The sequence below is a fragment of the Octopus sinensis genome, linkage group LG18 (genome assembly GCF_006345805.1).
Source record: "Octopus sinensis linkage group LG18, ASM634580v1, whole genome shotgun sequence".
Classification (NCBI taxonomy): Eukaryota; Metazoa; Mollusca; class Cephalopoda; order Octopoda; family Octopodidae; genus Octopus; species Octopus sinensis.
This window is the reverse complement of record NC_043014.1, coordinates 7,029,599-7,046,670: the sequence shown is the minus strand read 5'-3', so window position 1 is coordinate 7,046,670 and position 17,072 is coordinate 7,029,599. Positions and strand designations below refer to the sequence as shown.

At 39.9% G+C, this 17,072-nt stretch overlaps 1 protein-coding gene across 3 annotated transcripts in view; it reads left to right on the top strand.

Moving 5' to 3' along the window:
* The window catches only part of LOC115221468, a 51,276-nt gene that overhangs the window by 19,126 nt on the left and 15,078 nt on the right, over positions 1-17,072 (top strand). Inside the window, exons 2-4 of one of the 3 annotated variants that reach the window (XM_036510688.1) lie at positions 6,328-6,341; positions 6,372-6,871; positions 12,090-12,508. In XM_036510688.1, the coding sequence (XP_036366581.1) occupies positions 6,328-6,341; positions 6,372-6,871; positions 12,090-12,315 (740 nt within the window). In that variant the 3' untranslated portion in view covers positions 12,316-12,508. Of the gene's footprint in view, positions 1-6,327; positions 6,872-12,089; positions 12,509-17,072 lie in introns of those variants that run through there. The other 2 variants (XR_005002764.1, XM_029791653.2) reach the window with 2 other exon arrangements.

Below are 17,072 nucleotides of genomic sequence, written 5' to 3'. Positions count from 1 at the left end.
GTTCAGCCTCCTTCCACTACAACCACCATCACTTCTACCACTACTCCCACCGCTGCCAATCCTGCACACACGCACATCCTCACATCTTACGTTCCCCCTCGCCCCTCTTATTAGCGTTCCCCCTCGCCCCTACCACTGCTTATCATCATCATCATTTAATGTCCACTTTTCCACGCTTGCATGATGTTGGGCAGAAGTCCGTTCCAGCAGATTTTCCACAGCTGGATGCCTCTCCTGTCACTAACCCTCATCTGTTCCCAAGCAAGCCAACATTCACCCCCACCCCACCCCCTGACAGACATGTCTTCGTGAATGATTGGAAATGAATGGAATCACACACTGCTTGTATGACAGTGGCACTCGTTTACAACTGTTCCATGATGTCCAGGCAAGTAGTGACACTCGCATACACATGCACACTCCTCTCTTTACTCTTTCTCTCTTTTACTTGTTTCAGTCATTTTGACTGCGGCCATGCTGGAGCACCGCCTTTAGTCGAGCAAATCGACTCCCAGGACTTATTCTTTGTAAGCCCAGTACTTATTCTATCGGTCTCTTTTGCCGAACCGCTAAGTGACGGGGACGTAAACACACCAGCATCGGTTGTCAAGCGATGTTGGGGGGGGGGGCTAAAGACAGTGCTCCAGCATGGCCGCAGCTAAATGTCTGAAACAAGTAAAAGAATAAAAGAATATATATATATATATATATTTATTTTTTACTTGTTTCAGTCATTTGACTGTGGCCATGCTGGAGCACCGCCTTTAGTTGAACAAATCGACCCCAGGACTTATTCTTTGGATACCTAGTACTTATTCTATCGGTCTTTTTTGCCGAACCGCTAAGTGACGGGGACGTAAACACACCACCATCGGTTGTCAAGCGATGTTGGGGGGGAAACTAAAGACTGTGCTCCAGCATGGCCGCAGCTAAATGTCTGAAACAAGTAAAAGAATAAAAGAATATATATATATATATATTTTTTTTTTTACTTGTTTCAGTCATTTGACTGTGGCCATGCTGGAGCACCACCTTTAGTCGAACAATCGACCCCAGGACTTATTCTTTGGATACTTATTCTATCGGTCTCTTTTGCCGAACCGTTAAGTTATGGGGACGTAAACACACAAGCATCGGTTGTCGAGCGATGGTGGTGGGAGACAAACACAGACACACAAAGATATACACACATACATATATATACATATATACGACGGGCTTCTTTCAGTTTCCATCTACCAAATCCACTCACAAGGCTTTGGTTGGCCCAAGGCTATAGCAGAAGACACTTGCCCAAGGTGCCACGCAGTGGGAATGAACCCGGAACCATGTGGTTGGTAAGCAAGCTACTTACCACACAGCCACTCCTGCACCTATACGCATGTAGATACATACTCTTTCACTCTATTACTTGTTTCAGTCATTTGGCTGTGGCCATGCTGGAGCACCGCGTGGTAAGTAGCTTGTTTACCAACCACATGGTTCCAGGTTCAGTCCCACTGCGTGGCATCTTGGGCAAGTGTCTTCTACTTTAGCCTCTGGCCGACCACAGACTTGTGAGTGGATTTGGTAGACGGAAACTGAAAGAAGCCTGTCGTATATATGTATGTGTATATATGTATGTGTGTGTGTATATATATATATGTGTGTGTGTTTGTGTGTCTGTCCACCCAACTACACTTGACAACCGATGTTGGTGTGTTTGCGTCCCTGTGACTTAGCAGTTCGGCTAAAGAGACCAATAGAATAAGTACTAGGCTTACAAAGAATAAGTCCTGGGGTTCGAGTTGCTCGACTAAAAGGCGGTGCTCCAGCATGGCCACAGTCAAATGACTGAAACAAGTAAATGAGTAAAGAGTATAATCTTTCTTGAAGAATTCTTAAGACTGATAGAGAAGAATTTATTTCCAAACAGCTTAATAATCACGTTGTTAATCTTAAACCTGTCTTGGGAAATTTTCCCCACTCCCACCACCTCTCTTGTTATCTTTTTTCTCTTAACTCTGTTTTTTTCCATCTTCTGATTTTCTTTGTCATTTTTTACATTTTTGTTTGTGTATTTTTCTTCTTTCATTTCATTTATTTTTTTTTTTTCTTAAATCCTCTTGTGTCTGATGGAAAAAAAGAGTCCAGCACAGTTTTAAAGATAAACTTTGTAGGTCAGTATTTTTCTGATCTGACGCCTACTCTGTAATAGGTGGCCTCGAATGAATATATGTATATATATATATATATTGCAGTGGAGGCGCAATGGCCTAGTGGTTAAGGCAGCGGACTCGCGGTCGTAGGATCGCGGTTTCGATTCCCAGACCGGGCGTTGTGAGTGTTTATTGAGCGAAAACACCTAAAGCTCCACGAGGCTCCAGCAGGGGTTGTTCGCAGTCCCTGCTGTACTCTTTCGCCACAACTTTCTCTCACTCTTTCTTCTGTTGGCCTGCTCACTTAGCCAGCGGGGTGGTGTCATTTCAAGGCTAAAGCAATGCGAAGTGCATTGTGACCAGCGATGTGTAACAACATCTGATAGCCTGGTCGGTCACGGTGATCACTGTGATATATATATATATATATATTCTTTTATTCTTTTACTTGTTTCAGACATTTGGCTGCGGCCATGCTGGAGCACTGTCTGTAGTCCCCCCTAACATGGCAGAACTATTAGCATGCCAAGTGAAATGCTTAGAGGTATTTCGTCTGCCGTTACATTCTGAGTTCAAATTCCGCCGAGGTCGACTTTGCCTTTCATCCTTTCAGGGTTGATTAAATAAGTACCAGTTATGCACTGGGGCAATGTAATCGACTTAATTCCTTTGTCTATCCTTGTTTGTCCCCTCTGTGGGCAATAAAGAATTATATATATATATAGGCGCAGGAGTGGCTGTGTGGTAAGTAGCTTGCTAACCAACCACATGGTTCCGGGTTCAGTCCCACTGCGTGGCATCTTGGGCAAGTGTCTTCTGCTATAGCCCCGGGCCGACCAATGCCTTGTGAGTGGATTTGGTAGACGGAAACTGAAAGAAGCCTGTCGTATATATGTATATATATATATATGTATGTGTGTTTGTATGTCTGTGTTTGTCTCCCTAGTATTGCTTGACAACCGATGCTGGTGTGTTTACATCCCTGTCACTTAGCGGTTTGGCAAAAGAGACCGATAGAATAAGTACTGGGCTTACAAAGAATAAGTCCCGGGGTCGATTTCCTCTACTAAATGACTGAAACTAGTAAAAAGAGTAAAAAAAAAGAGAGAGTATATATATATATATATAGGTGCAAGAGTGGCTGTGTGGTAAGTAGCTTGCTTACCAACCACATGGTTCTGGGTTCAGTCCCACTGCGTGACACCTACTATAGCCTCGAGTTGACCAAAGCCTTGTGAGTAGATTTGGTAGACGGAAACTGAAAGAAGCCCGTCGTATATATGTATGCGTGCGTTTGTGTGTCTGTGTTTGTCCCCCCAACATCGCTTGACAATCGATGCTGGTGTGTTTACATCCCCGTAACCTAGCAGTTCAGCAAAAAAGACCAATAGAATAAGTACTAGGCTTGCAAAGAATAAGTCCTGGTGCTCCAGCATGGCCACATTCAAATGACCGAGACAATTAAAAGTGTATATATAGAGAGAGAGTGAAGCTGCATGGTTCAGTGGTTAGAGCGTCGGGCTCACAATCACAAGGTTGTGAGTTCGATTCCCGGACCGGGCAGCGTGTTGTGTTCTTGAGCAAGACACTTTATTTCACGTTGCTCCAGTTAACTCAACTGTAGAAATGAGTTGCGACATCACTGGTGCCAAGCTGTATCGGCCCCTTTGCTTTTCCCTTGGATAACACTGGTGGCATGGAGACTTCCCTAAAATAACCCCACTCAGACTTGTGCCTTCGAGGGGAACTTTCTAGGTGCAATCCCATGGTCATTCATAACCGAAGGGAGTCTTTACCCTTTATATATATATATAAAGGCGCAGGAGTGGCTGTGTGGTAAGTAGCTTGTTTGCCAACCACATGGTTCCGGGTTCAGTCCCACTGCGTGGCACCTTGGGCAAGTGTCTTCTACTATAGCCTCGGGCCGACCAAAGCCTTGTGAGTGGATTTGGTAGACGGAAACTGAAAGAAGCCCTTTGTATATATGTATATATATGTATGTGCGTGTATGTTTGTGTGTCTGTGTTTGTCCCCCTAGCATTGCTTGACAACCGATGCTGGTGTGTTTATGTCCCCGTCACTTAGCGGTTTGGCAAAACAGACCGATAGAATAAGTACTGGGCTTACAAAGAATAAGTCCCAGGGTTGAGTTGCTCGATTAAAGGCAGTGCTCCAGCATGGCCGCAGTCAAATGACTGAAACAAGTAAAAGAGTAAAAGAGAAAGATATATATATATTTTAACAAAATAGAATGAAAAAGCTACAGAGGATTTGTATTTTATGGTTAAAAATTATATTAATATCATCATGTGAGGAAAATGATATAAAATTTTGTGTATAGTGACATTGTTTTGGGGAGAAATAACCGGTTTTGTACATTCTTTTCAAATTTCTTGAATATCTTTACTGAAAGAAAATTGGAGAAATTTGAAAAGAATGTACAAAACCAGTTATTTCTCCCCAAAACAATGTCACTATACACAAAATTTTATATCATTTTCCTCACATGATGATATTAATATAATTTTTTTAACCATAAAATACAAATCTTCTGTAGCTTTTTCATTCTATTTTGTTATATATATATATATATATATAGAGAGAGAGAGAGAGAGAGAGAGAGAGTGGTTGTATACTGTCAATCTAACGTGACAGTAGGGAATTACACCACTGCTGTTTAGCCCTAGGAAGCATCGACGCTTCCTGTCGGCTTCGACACATTTTCTGTATCCTTGTATATATACGAAGACCCTGAAACATGCGTGTCTCTAGATGCAGGCCTGGCTGCTGGGGGTGTTTGTCTCTCCTTCGTAAATATATAAGGACACAGGAATAATGTGTCGAAGCCAGCAGGAAGCGTTGATGCTTCCTAGGGCTAAACAGCGGTGGTGTAATCCCCTACTGTCACATTAAGTTGACAGTATACAACCATTCTATCGCCCCACCACCATACATATCTCTATGAGATATTTAGAAATTTAATATTTCTGATATATATATATATATATATATATATATATATATATATATATATATATATATACTTTATAATTAGGGTTCAGCATAGATTTGCTTCACCACATACCGAAGTTTAGAAATAGCAATCAAAAAATCTTAGCTATTCCTTCTACTTTAACCCTTTGTTATTTAATATTTCTGATATATATATATATATATGATGATGATGATGATATATATATATATCAGAAATATTAAATTTCTAAATCTCTCATAGAGATATGTACGGTGGTGGGGCGATAGAATGGTTGTATACTGTCAACTTAACATGACAGTAGGGGGTTACACCACTGCTGTTTAGCCCTAGGAAGCATCGACGCTTCCTGATGGCTTCAACACATTTTTCCTGTGATGGACAAAGATCCTGAAACATGCGTGTCTCTAGATGCAGGCCTGGCTGCTGGGGGTGTTTGTCTCTCCTTCGTAAATATATAAGGACACAGGAATAATGTGTCGAAGCCAGCAGGAAGCGTTGATGCTTCCTAGGGCCAAACAGCGGTGGTGTAACCCCTTACTGTCACGTTCATGTTAGATTGACAGTATACAACCATTCTATATATATATATATATATATATATATATTATATATATATATATATATATATATATATATATATATATATAACGTGGGTGTGTTTCAGTTTTTATTTACCAAATTCCATCACTTGTCCACTTTGCACCCAAAACTATGTTCTTGGGAAGCCAACTTCTGACCCACATTGGTTATAATAATAATAATAATAAGAAGAAGAAGAAGAAAGTAGTTGCTAACTTCAATATGACAAGATTTTTAATGTATATTCATCTTTTTATCAGTTTTTATCATTTTTGCAATTAGGGTTCTGTAATCAGAATCAATATATACAAAATTATTATTTAAAATCAATATTCCTGATTGGAAAAAGAACTTTTGAAATTCTTATTTCTAAATCACTAGTTTTAAATATTTATTTCTACCATTCTCACTTTATCGTTTTCTCTTCACTGCACCTTCCTCTTCAGACATGTCGTTTGCATAGGTCTCATCTCCCACCTTAAGTTTGTCATCATTGAACTACAGTTCTCATCACACGATCACACCACCTGCCCCTATCCATGTCTGTCTCTTTCGTCTCCTCCTCATCATCATCATCATCATCTTCTTCATCTTTGTCCATCTCCGTCCCTACAGCCACGACGACCACCACCTCTGCCGCCATCGCTCAGATTGTCACGTCTGTCGCACTGCACTCAGATATTGAAGAGCACCTTTTGAACAAGCATCGGTCGGTTTCAGATAATTACCAGAAGCATCACCAAGATTTCAAAGACGAGCAGAAAGCAGTGGAACCAGCGTTGAAGGGCCAGGTGCAGACGGCGCTAAACCGAATCAGGACAGTCTCTTTGCGGCCGCAACAACTGCAGTATCACCTTCATTATCATCATCATCATCACCATCAGCAGCAGCAACAACAACAACAGAGGACATTCTCGACATCAAACTGGTTCTCAAATTCCAAAGGGCCCATCACCCCAGAAAACAAAACAGAAACGCATCAAACATCAACCACAACTCCAGCCCCAGATACTGCCCGTGGTACCAGCGAAGCCCCTCTCGAACTAACCCGCAGACAACAACTACAAAGAGCTGTCAAAGAGTATGGTTCCACTGTCATGGTTTTCCATATCACGATCTCCCTCATGTCTCTTGGCGGCTTTTACCTTGCAGTCTCCAGGTATCCCTATTTGTTCCTTCTCGTTGTTGTTGTTGCTGTTGTTGTTGTACCTCTTCCTCTTTTCATCTTTTCTTTCATCTTCTTATTTTTCTTTATGTTCCCTACATGAAGTTCGGATGCAGCTCAGTTTTCAAATTTGTCCGGCTGCTGGTCCACCACTCAAAGAGGTTGACAGTTTGCATCTCTTCACCTCGTTGTGTTTGTGATACACGGTAGCGAGCTGGTAGAATCGTTAGCACGCCAGGCGAAATGCTTACCGGTATTTCGTCTGCTGTTACGTTCTGAGTTCAAATTTCGCCGAGGTCGACTTTGCCTTTCATCCTTTCGGGGGTCGATTAAATAAGTACCAGTTACGCACTGGAGTCGATGTAATCGACTTAATCCGTTTGTCTGTCCTTGTTTGTCCCCTCTGTGTTTATCCCCTTGTGGGTAGTAAAGAAATAGGTATTTGTGATACAAGTCACTTACACTGCTTCTGTTTCCATCGTTTGAAAATAACGAAGAATTTAATTAAGATAACTTCATCATTATTAATTAAGCTGAAGTTTAGAACATAAACTGATATGAAACTTTGATGCAAGATATTAACCCTTCGTTACCAATCCGGCTGAAACCATCTCTAGCTCTGAGTTCAAATGACTTGATTTCATAAGTTCTGAATTAAAATCTTCCACCAAACCTTAGTCACAATTTATGTTCCTAACACTAGCTTAATGGTAACTAAGTTATTTTACTAAATTCTTTGTTGTATTTAAAAATAATTGAAAGAAACACGGAGCATCTCCAAATAAATTCAGTAACGAAAGGGTTAAAATATATATAATAGAGAAACAATTCTTAATCCTTTTGATACCAACCTGGCTGAAACTGGGTCTGGCTCTGAGTACAAATGTCTTGTTTTCAAAAGTTCTGAATTAAAATCTTTCCCCAAACGTTGGTCACAATTTATGTTCCTATCACTAGCTTAATGATAACTAAGTTATTTTACTAAATTCTTTGTTATATTTAAAATAATTGAAAGAAACACAGAGCATCTCCAAATAAATTCAGTAACGAAAGGGTTAAAATATATATAATAGAGAAACAATTCTTAATCCTTTTGATACCAACCTGGCTGAAACTGGGTCTGGCTCTGAGTACAAATGTCTTGTTTTCAAAAGTTCTGAATTAAAATCTTCCACCAAACCTTAGTCACAATTTATGTTCCTAACACTAGCTTAATGGTAACTAAGTTATTTTACTAAATTCTTTGTTATATTTAAAGTAATTGAAAGAAACACAGAGTATCTTAAGAGAAATATGGTAACAAAAAGGTTAAAATATATAATAGAGAAACAATTCTTAATCCTTTTGATACCAACCTGGCTGAAACTGGGTCTGGCTCTGAGTACAAATGTCTTGTTTTCAAAAGTTTTGAATTAAAATCTTCCACCAAACCTTAGTCACAATTTATGTTCCTAACACTAGCTTAATGGTAACTAAGTTATTTTACTAAATTCTTTGTTATATTTAAAGTAATTGAAGAAACACAGAGTATCTTAAGAGATATGGTAACAAAAAGGTTAAAATATATATAGAGAAACAATTCTTAATCCTTTTGATACCAACCTGGCTGAAACTGGGTCTGGCTCTGAGTACAAATGTCTTGTTTTCAAAAGTTTTGAATTAAAATCTTCCACCAAACCTTAGTCACAATTTATGTTCCTAACACTAGCTTAATGGTAACTAAGTTATTTTACTAAATTCTTTGTTATATTTAAAGTAATTGAAAGAAACACAGAGTATCTTAAGAGAAATATGGTAACAAAAAGGTTAAAATATATAATAGAGAAACAATTCTTAATCCTTTTGATACCAACCTGGCTGAAACTGGGTCTGGCTCTGAGTACAAATGTCTTGTTTTCAAAAGTTCTGAATTAAAATCTTCCACCAAACCTTAGTCACAATTTATGTTCCTATCACTAGCTTAATGATAACTAAGTTATTTTACTAAATTCTTTGTTATATTTAAAATAATTGAAAGAAACACAGAGCATCTCCAAATAAATTCAGTAACGAAAGGGTTAAAATATATATAATAGAGAAACACAGAGCATCTCAACAGAAATATGGTAACGAAAGGGTTAATATATATCTCAAAAGTTTCAGGCAGTTTCGTATCAAAAGGGTTAATGAAGGATTGGGGGTGCGGTAGTTGAAGTTGACCTAGATCTTAAAAGTAGTAGGTGAGTGGGGGTAGATTAGGGTTTGGTAGAAACAGCTAATTATGTCCTGGTAACATGAAGGAAATTGGCTGTGAAATTTGCTTGGTGATTTATAAATCCAAATTTTTCAAGAATGAATGCACATTCTTTTTAATCCGTGAATAATGTGTGGGTTGACGTGCAATATGTCGTCCATCATCATGGTATAACCCTCCACCTGTACTCATGACATGGGTCCTCAACTTGTGTAAAGTGCAGGGTCCTATGAGATCACTAACTTCTACAGAGTCATTTACCCCCATACTAATACCTGAGGATTGGTGTAGTTATCAGTCAAGTATAAAACAGATGCATGGTTTGAATTCCTTGTACGATTTTACTGTTATTATTTGATCACATTGTTGCCAGAGCAACAAACTGGCTTCCATGCCGGTGGCACGTAAAAAAGCACCATTCGAGCATGATTGTTACCTGCATCACCTTACTGGCACTTGTGCTCATGGCACGGGAAAAAACATTTGAGCAAGGTCGTTGCCGGTGATGCTGGACTGGCTCCTGTGCAGGTGGCATGTAAAAAGCACCATTTGAGCATGGCCATTTCCAGTACTGCCTGACTGGCCCTCGTGCCAGTAGCACGTAAAAGCACCCACTACAATCTTGGAGTGGTTGGCTTTAGGAAAGGTATCCAGGTGTAGGAACTCTGCCAGATCAGATTGGAGCCTGGTGCAGCCATCAGGTTTGCCAGACCTCAGTCAAATCGTCCAACCCATGCTAGCATGGAAAGCAGATGTTAAATGATGATGATGATGATATTTGATCACATTATGGATTGGCAGAATTGATAGCACATCAGCCAAAATACTTTGTGATAGTCGTGTCACTCTATATAATCTGATTTCTCTCCCATCAAGGCTCACTTAGTCTTTCAACCTTAAGTGGGTGGGGACAATGAAATAAGGAACTAGTTAAACACTGGGTTCAACAATGTAATTGTGGTTTTTTGCTCGTTGAAATTGATTATTTTCTTATATGTCATTTCTGTTCATTAAAATTTGTCATTGTCCTCTTGAATAAAGTTGTTTGGATATTCTTAGTCATTCAGCTAAGTTATTTGTAAACTGAAAAACTATTCTATATCTTTGAAGACAAGATGTTTTATTTTGTGTTTCAGGCATTGCTTACTACTTACAGAAAGTTTCACCTGCTGGACGGCATAACTGCATCTGTCCAGAATTATCAGGTTGTAGGATGTAGCTATTCTCTGGTGATTCTGGATAAACTGTGCTGTCCTCCAGACGAAACATCTTACGCAGATATGTGTGTGTGTGTCTGTGAATGTATATATATTTATGCCTGTATGTTTGTATGTTTGAATGTATATTTATATGTGTATGCATGCGTGAATGTGTGTGTATATATATATATTTATGTGCATGTGGGAATATATAAATATGGGTGTATATGTGTGTGTATGCATATGTATGAATGTATGAATACATATATATATGTATATGTGCATATGTATATATGTGTGTGTATATATATGTGTATATGTGTATGTATGTATATATATATATATATATATTTGTGTGTCTATATGTGTATATTTGTGTATGTATGTATTTATACATCTGTGTGTGTGTGCATGCAAGACTTAGTACGTATTTATGTGCGTGCATCAAGATATTCAAACAAATCAAAATGCAACACCTGAAGATGGCTGGAAAATATGCTGACTGAAATACTATATAAATAAAGAGTGAGAGGTGGGTAGAGAGAGGAAGGGAGGAAGAGAGAGAGACGATAACAGGTAACAGAAGAGGAAGGCTTCTTCATTTATGCATGATGACTACTAACAATAATATTTGTTTTTGCATCTTGTTGGTAATGTTAGTTAGACTTTGAAGACATCGCTTGACCGAAGCTGCAACCGCTCATGTCTGCCGGTTTGCTATAGAGAAGTGGGCTTTGAAGGGGGGGGGGGGGGATCTTGTGTCAGATAATGAAAGGTGGCTGTGTGGTAAGTAGCTTGCTAACCAACCACATGGTTCCGGGTTCAGTCCCACTGCGTGGCATCTTGGGCAAGTGTCTTCTGCTATAGCCCCAGGCCGACCAATGCCTTGTGAGTGGATCTGGTAGACGGAAACTGAAAGAAGCCTGTCGTATATATATGTATATATATATATGTATGTGTGTGTGTTTCTGTGTCTGTGTTTGTCCCCCTAGCATTGCTTGACAACCGATGCTGGTGTGTTTACGTCCCCGTAACTTAGCGGTTCGGCAAAAGAGACCGAAAGAATAAGTACTGGGCTTACAAAGAATAAGTCTCGGGGTCGATTTGCTCGACTAAAGGCGGTGCTCCAGCATGGCCGCAGTCAACTGACTGAAACAAGTAAAAGAGTAAAGAGTAAGAGACAGAGAGGCAGAAACAGGTATCTTGCTAAAAAGGAGGTACGTGGTTACCCAACCAGAGAGAGAGAGAGAGAGAGTGAACACGTGTGTGTGTGTGTATATAAAATGTTATTCATTTTTTTTTTTTTTTACTTGTTTCAGTCATTTGACTGCGGCCATGCTGGGGCACCGCCTTTAGTTTGTATAATTATATTAAACTAGCAGTATCGCCCTGGCAGTAAGGGAAATAACTATAAAGCATTTTTAGAGAGTTATAGCCAAAAAAATGGAAAAAAAATTATGGTAAATTTTTTTTTGAGAGTTAAAACGGTCGAGTTGCGTCCCCTAGACAGTCTGTGGTTTGTGTTTCTGATTCTCGACCCTATGTCGAATTTATCGATTTTTTTCAGAACTGGGGGAACTTTTCAAAATTTTCTCTACGTTAGTTTTGAATTATGACATTGGGCTATGTGTGTGTGTCAAGTTTCATCAGAATCGGTTGAAAGCCGTGGTCAGGGTGAGGGTACAAGCTAACAGACACACAGACAAACTGCCGTTTATATAGAGAGAGATATGTATTTTTTGTCAATGTAATATTTATTGTCGTTCTTTCGCCATTTCAGTGGAATAGACCTGGTCGGCCTTATGATGAAACTTGGCATCGGTGAAAACATTTTGAAATCAAGGCTTGCCACAGGGGCCAGCACGTTTGTCGTTGCATATGCCGTTCACAAAGTATTCGCTCCAGTTCGTATAGGCATTACATTGAGTGCAACCCCACTTATAGTGAAGTACCTTCGACTTAAGGGCATATTAAAACCACCAAAACCAAAACCAATCTCAAAATAAAACCATTTGTATTATTGTAATATAGATACGCTGATATGTATTATACACCCGAATATGTATATTTATATTTTTGAAAGAATAAAAATAAAGAATGTTTAAATAAACCAATGAGTACTATATTTCTAATACTTGTGTCTTGGGTGGGTCAATATGCCAATAAAAACTAAAGTACACACACACTGGTTTGATACCACTTCTATCTTTTACCACTTAATTTATTCAGTTGTTTGTTTAATGTGGTGATTGGACAATTAATTAGTTATTAGTTTCTCCGTCAGAGTTCTTTCGTTGATACTCACATCCACATCAGTGATGTGCCAAATACAAAAATGATGTATTTTAGTGGTATTTCATCTGTCTTTATGTTCTGAGTTCAAAATCCGCCAAGGTCGACCTTGCCTTTCATCCTTTCAGGGTTGATGAAATGGGTACCAGTGACACACTGGGGTTGAGGTAATCAACTTACACGCTTCCCCTTAAATTATTGACCTTGTGCCAAAATGTGAGATCATCATTATTATTATTATTATTGTTATTATTACCTCCATCTTAGCGAAGGCAGAGGTATTGTTTTCAGTCGCATTTGTTTGTCCGTGGACAAGATATCTCAAGAACCACTGGATGGATTCTGATGAAACTTCCAGGGATATTTGGCCTCATGGCTGGCATGAACTGATTAGATTTTGGGATCGATCCGGTACTGGACAAGGATTCTGGATTATTTTTCCATTAAAAAAAATTTTTTTTTACTTAATTTTTGAGAACGGTCGGGTTTATTTCAGATATCTCATTTTAAAAATCATCTGTGGCTAATCATTGAGAGGACGTTGGTGTTGCCTTGGCAGAGGTCTGCACTCTCTGAGTACTCTTTAAAACTCCAGTTGTAACTCCTAGAGCCTTACATCTATAGTGTGCTTGCTACCTGCAAAATGAAGCTATCAGTTCTTTTCAGCTATGCTTCAACATATTCACGTCGTCCACTAGTCTGGACAAGGGGAGATAATAGAAAAAAGAATCCTTCGTTTATTATCTCCCCTTGTCCAGACCGGTCGACGTAACAGAGCATCCTTTGGTAGAAGCTATGGCAGTGTTCCTGAGTTATTTCATCGAACTTTTCAGATATCAATTGGTGGACTCTACTGGACGAGTTAGATAAGACAGACATGTATTCCCTTACGGCTGATGTAGTTTAACTCCCTTTTTTTTTTCAAGGCTTGAGCACCAATTGAAAACTTCAAATTTGATAGCAAAGAATCCAAATTAGATTGAAAACATCTATATTATTATTATTATTTTTATTATTATTATTGCTGTTGTTGCTATTGGCATAATGACCCTCCAAAGACACGAGATTTGTTTCAACACAAATTCACATCAAAGATCTGGCAAATATGTGTGTGTGTGTGTGTGTGTGTAACATGTATGACTTATTTACTTGCCTTTTTGATTGGAGAAAAATGAATATAAAAAAAAATGGAAAATTTCAAAAAAAAAAAATTTGTTGTTGGGATCGGGAGAATTTATAAATTTTAAAAGAACAGGAAATATTTCTTTTTTTGGAACAGTGAATCTTGAAGCACATCAAAGCTATAAATGATACCATGTAAGTACTGTTTTTAAATTTTGGCACAAAGTCTGCAATTTTGGCATGGGGTGGGTAGATAAGTCGATTACACTGAACACCACCACCCCACCCAGTGCACAACTTCCATTTCTTCCATTGGTGTTGCAGTGCTTGGACCCTATTGGTGCAGAAGCTTTCATCTTGTTGGCCAAAAAAGCCATCAACAGCAGACATGATATCACCATCATTGTGATATTAGTTTCCAGTCAAGTAATTTTTCATGTTGGGGAAACAGATTAGTTAGTTAGTTAGTTAATTTTTTGGCTCAAAAAGCAAAAAGCAAAGCCATGTAGGGGGACATGGAGTTATGTACAGGGTGGTGTTCATATAAAGAGTTCAGGCCATTTCTGGTCAAGAGAGACTTTGAACCGAGCAGTCGTCGGCATCTTCACTATCTCGTCCAGCAGCTTATTCCACGGATCCACAACCCGGACGGAGAAAGCCCCTCTCCTTCGATTGAGATGAAATCGTCGCAAATAGAGCTTTTCAAAGTGACTCCGCAGCCGACGCTCTGGAGCAGGAGTGAAGAACAGCTCTTTCGAGAGGTTACACTTTCCGCTTATGATGTGAGCAAGAATGAGATCATAATAATCTGATGGGGCCAAATCAGGAGAACCGGCAGGGTAACCAACCAGTTGAAAGCCACAATCACAGACAGCAACCATTGAAAGCAAGGACTTGTGTGCTGGAACATTGTCCTAATGGAACAAGATCCCTTTTGTCAGTTTTCTTGGGCGTTTGGTCTTGATCACCTTTTATTAACTGCTTCAACAAACTGGTATAGTACCCTCCATTTATGGTGTGGCCCTTTTGAAGATGGTCAATCATCATCATCATCATAAAATAGCGTCCACTTTCCATGCTGGCATGGGTTTGACGGTTCAACTGGGGTCTGGGAAGCCAGAAGGCTGCACCAGGCCCAGTCTGATCTGGCAACGCTTCTACGGCTGGATGCCCTTCCTAACGCCAACCACTCCAAGAGTGTAGTGGGTGCTTTTTATGTGCCACCGACACAGGTGCCAGGGGAGGCTGCCAATGGCCACGATCGGATGGTGCTTAAACAATAATTTTTGCATCCCAAACAACCCTGGCCTTCATTGCATGGATCATCTCTTTCTGGCTTGACAGCTCCTCTTGGTTTAAGAAACATTCAAGGGAACCTGCTGGATATGTCTCAAACACTGTCAGATTTTCCTGTGGTGTAATCAGCCTGGTGCACTGTTGATCAGATATCAAATGACATGGCAACACCGGGTAGAAACTTTTGTCATACCAAATTCATAGTACAGTTCTATATTTAAGAGATGAGGAATTATGTACATTATTTACATTTGACAGGGCGAGCTGGCAGAAACGTTAACGCACCGGGCGAACTGCTTATCGGTATTTCGTCTGTCGTTACGTTCTAAGTTCAAATTCCGCCGACGTCGACTTTGCCTTTCATCCTTTCGGGGTCGATAAATAAAGTACTTGTAACTCACTGGGGTCGATCTAATCGACTTAATCCGTTTGTCCCCTCTATGTTTAGCCCCTTGTGGGTAGTAAAGAAATATATTTACATTTGACAGATATTTGTCCTCATTTTGTTTGTTGTTAACAAAACATTTCAGCTGATATACCCTCCAGCCTTCATCAGGTGTCTTAGGGAAATTTCAAACCTGGGCATATGGCGTAGTGGTTAAGAGCAAGATTCCGAGTTTGGTTCCAGGCTGTGACTTGAATAATAATAATAATAACATCAAAAAATACCTTAGGAATGAGAACCCAGGTTCGAAATTTCCCCAAGACACCTGATGAATGTTGGAGGGTATATCAGCCGAAACGTTGTGTTAACAATAAACAAGATGAGGACAAATATCCGTTGAATGTAAACAACATAAATAATGTAGAAATTCACAGTGCAGAATATTCTCAACTCTCTCATGGGGTATGCTAAGGGTATTGAGTATTTGATTTATAGTCAATCACATGACATCCATGTGGCGAACACAGACAATGTTTTCCTTGGTAGTGACACTTGCAGGATACCCAGACACTCCAAGAGTCTCCGTTCCCCTCCTAAATTCAGCAGCCCTCTTTTGCATGGTTGATAAAGCTGGAGTATCATCCCCTGATGTAGCAACCATGTCAGCGTGACTGTCTTGGTGGGGGGTGGGACTTGTATTGGAAGCACTCCGTCGGTTACGACGACGAGGGTTCCAGTTGATCCGATCAACGGAACAGCCTGCTCGTGAAATTAACGTGTAAGTGGCTGAGCACTCCACAGACACGTGTACCCTTAACGCAGTTCTCGGGGATATTCAGCGTGACACAGGGAGTGACAAGGCCTGCCCTTTGAAATACAGGTACAACAAAAACAGGAAGTAAGAGTGAGAGAAAGTTGTGGTGAAAGAGTACAGCAGGGTTCACCACCATCCCCTGCCGGAGCCTCGTGGAGCTTTAGGTGTTTTCGCTCAATAAACACTCACAACGCCAGGTCTGGGAATCGAAACCGCGATCCTACGACCGCGAGTCCGCTGCCCTAACCACTGGGCCATTGCGCCTCCACAGGTGGGTGGGACTAATCCCTTTTTCTGCAGGTACTCAATAGACAGTGTGATGCCAGATTTTCTTGATTTTTCAAGAGAGGTCGCTACTAGTTACTTTCGAAGTCTTCTTTGAACAGCCAGGTGTCAGTTGTTTACCTGGAAAGAAACAATGCAGTTGTTAATTAGAAGAGTTGAAATCAACGCATGGAAGACTTCACAGGTCTAGCATCAATCCTTCATAATCAACCTGTGAACTTCTCGGCTCACCTTGTGCATACATATCGTTAACAATCACAGGAATACCATAATGGCAACACACGCAAAAAGAAAACAAAGTTATAGGTGGACTGTTACATGGTAACCCAATACACTGAAAATAGCAGCCAAATCTTCCTCAAATCACACTGAAGCCCTTATTTTTATGTTTTCTTTTTTTCTTTAAAAAAAACTGTACATTAGACAATGTCATCCTAGATATACTTTTACTTGTTTCAGTCATTTGACTGCGGCCATGCTGGAGCACCGCCTCTCATCGAGCAACTTGACCCCGGGACTTATTCTTTTTGTAAGCCCAGTACTTATTCTATCAGTCTCTTTTGCCGAAC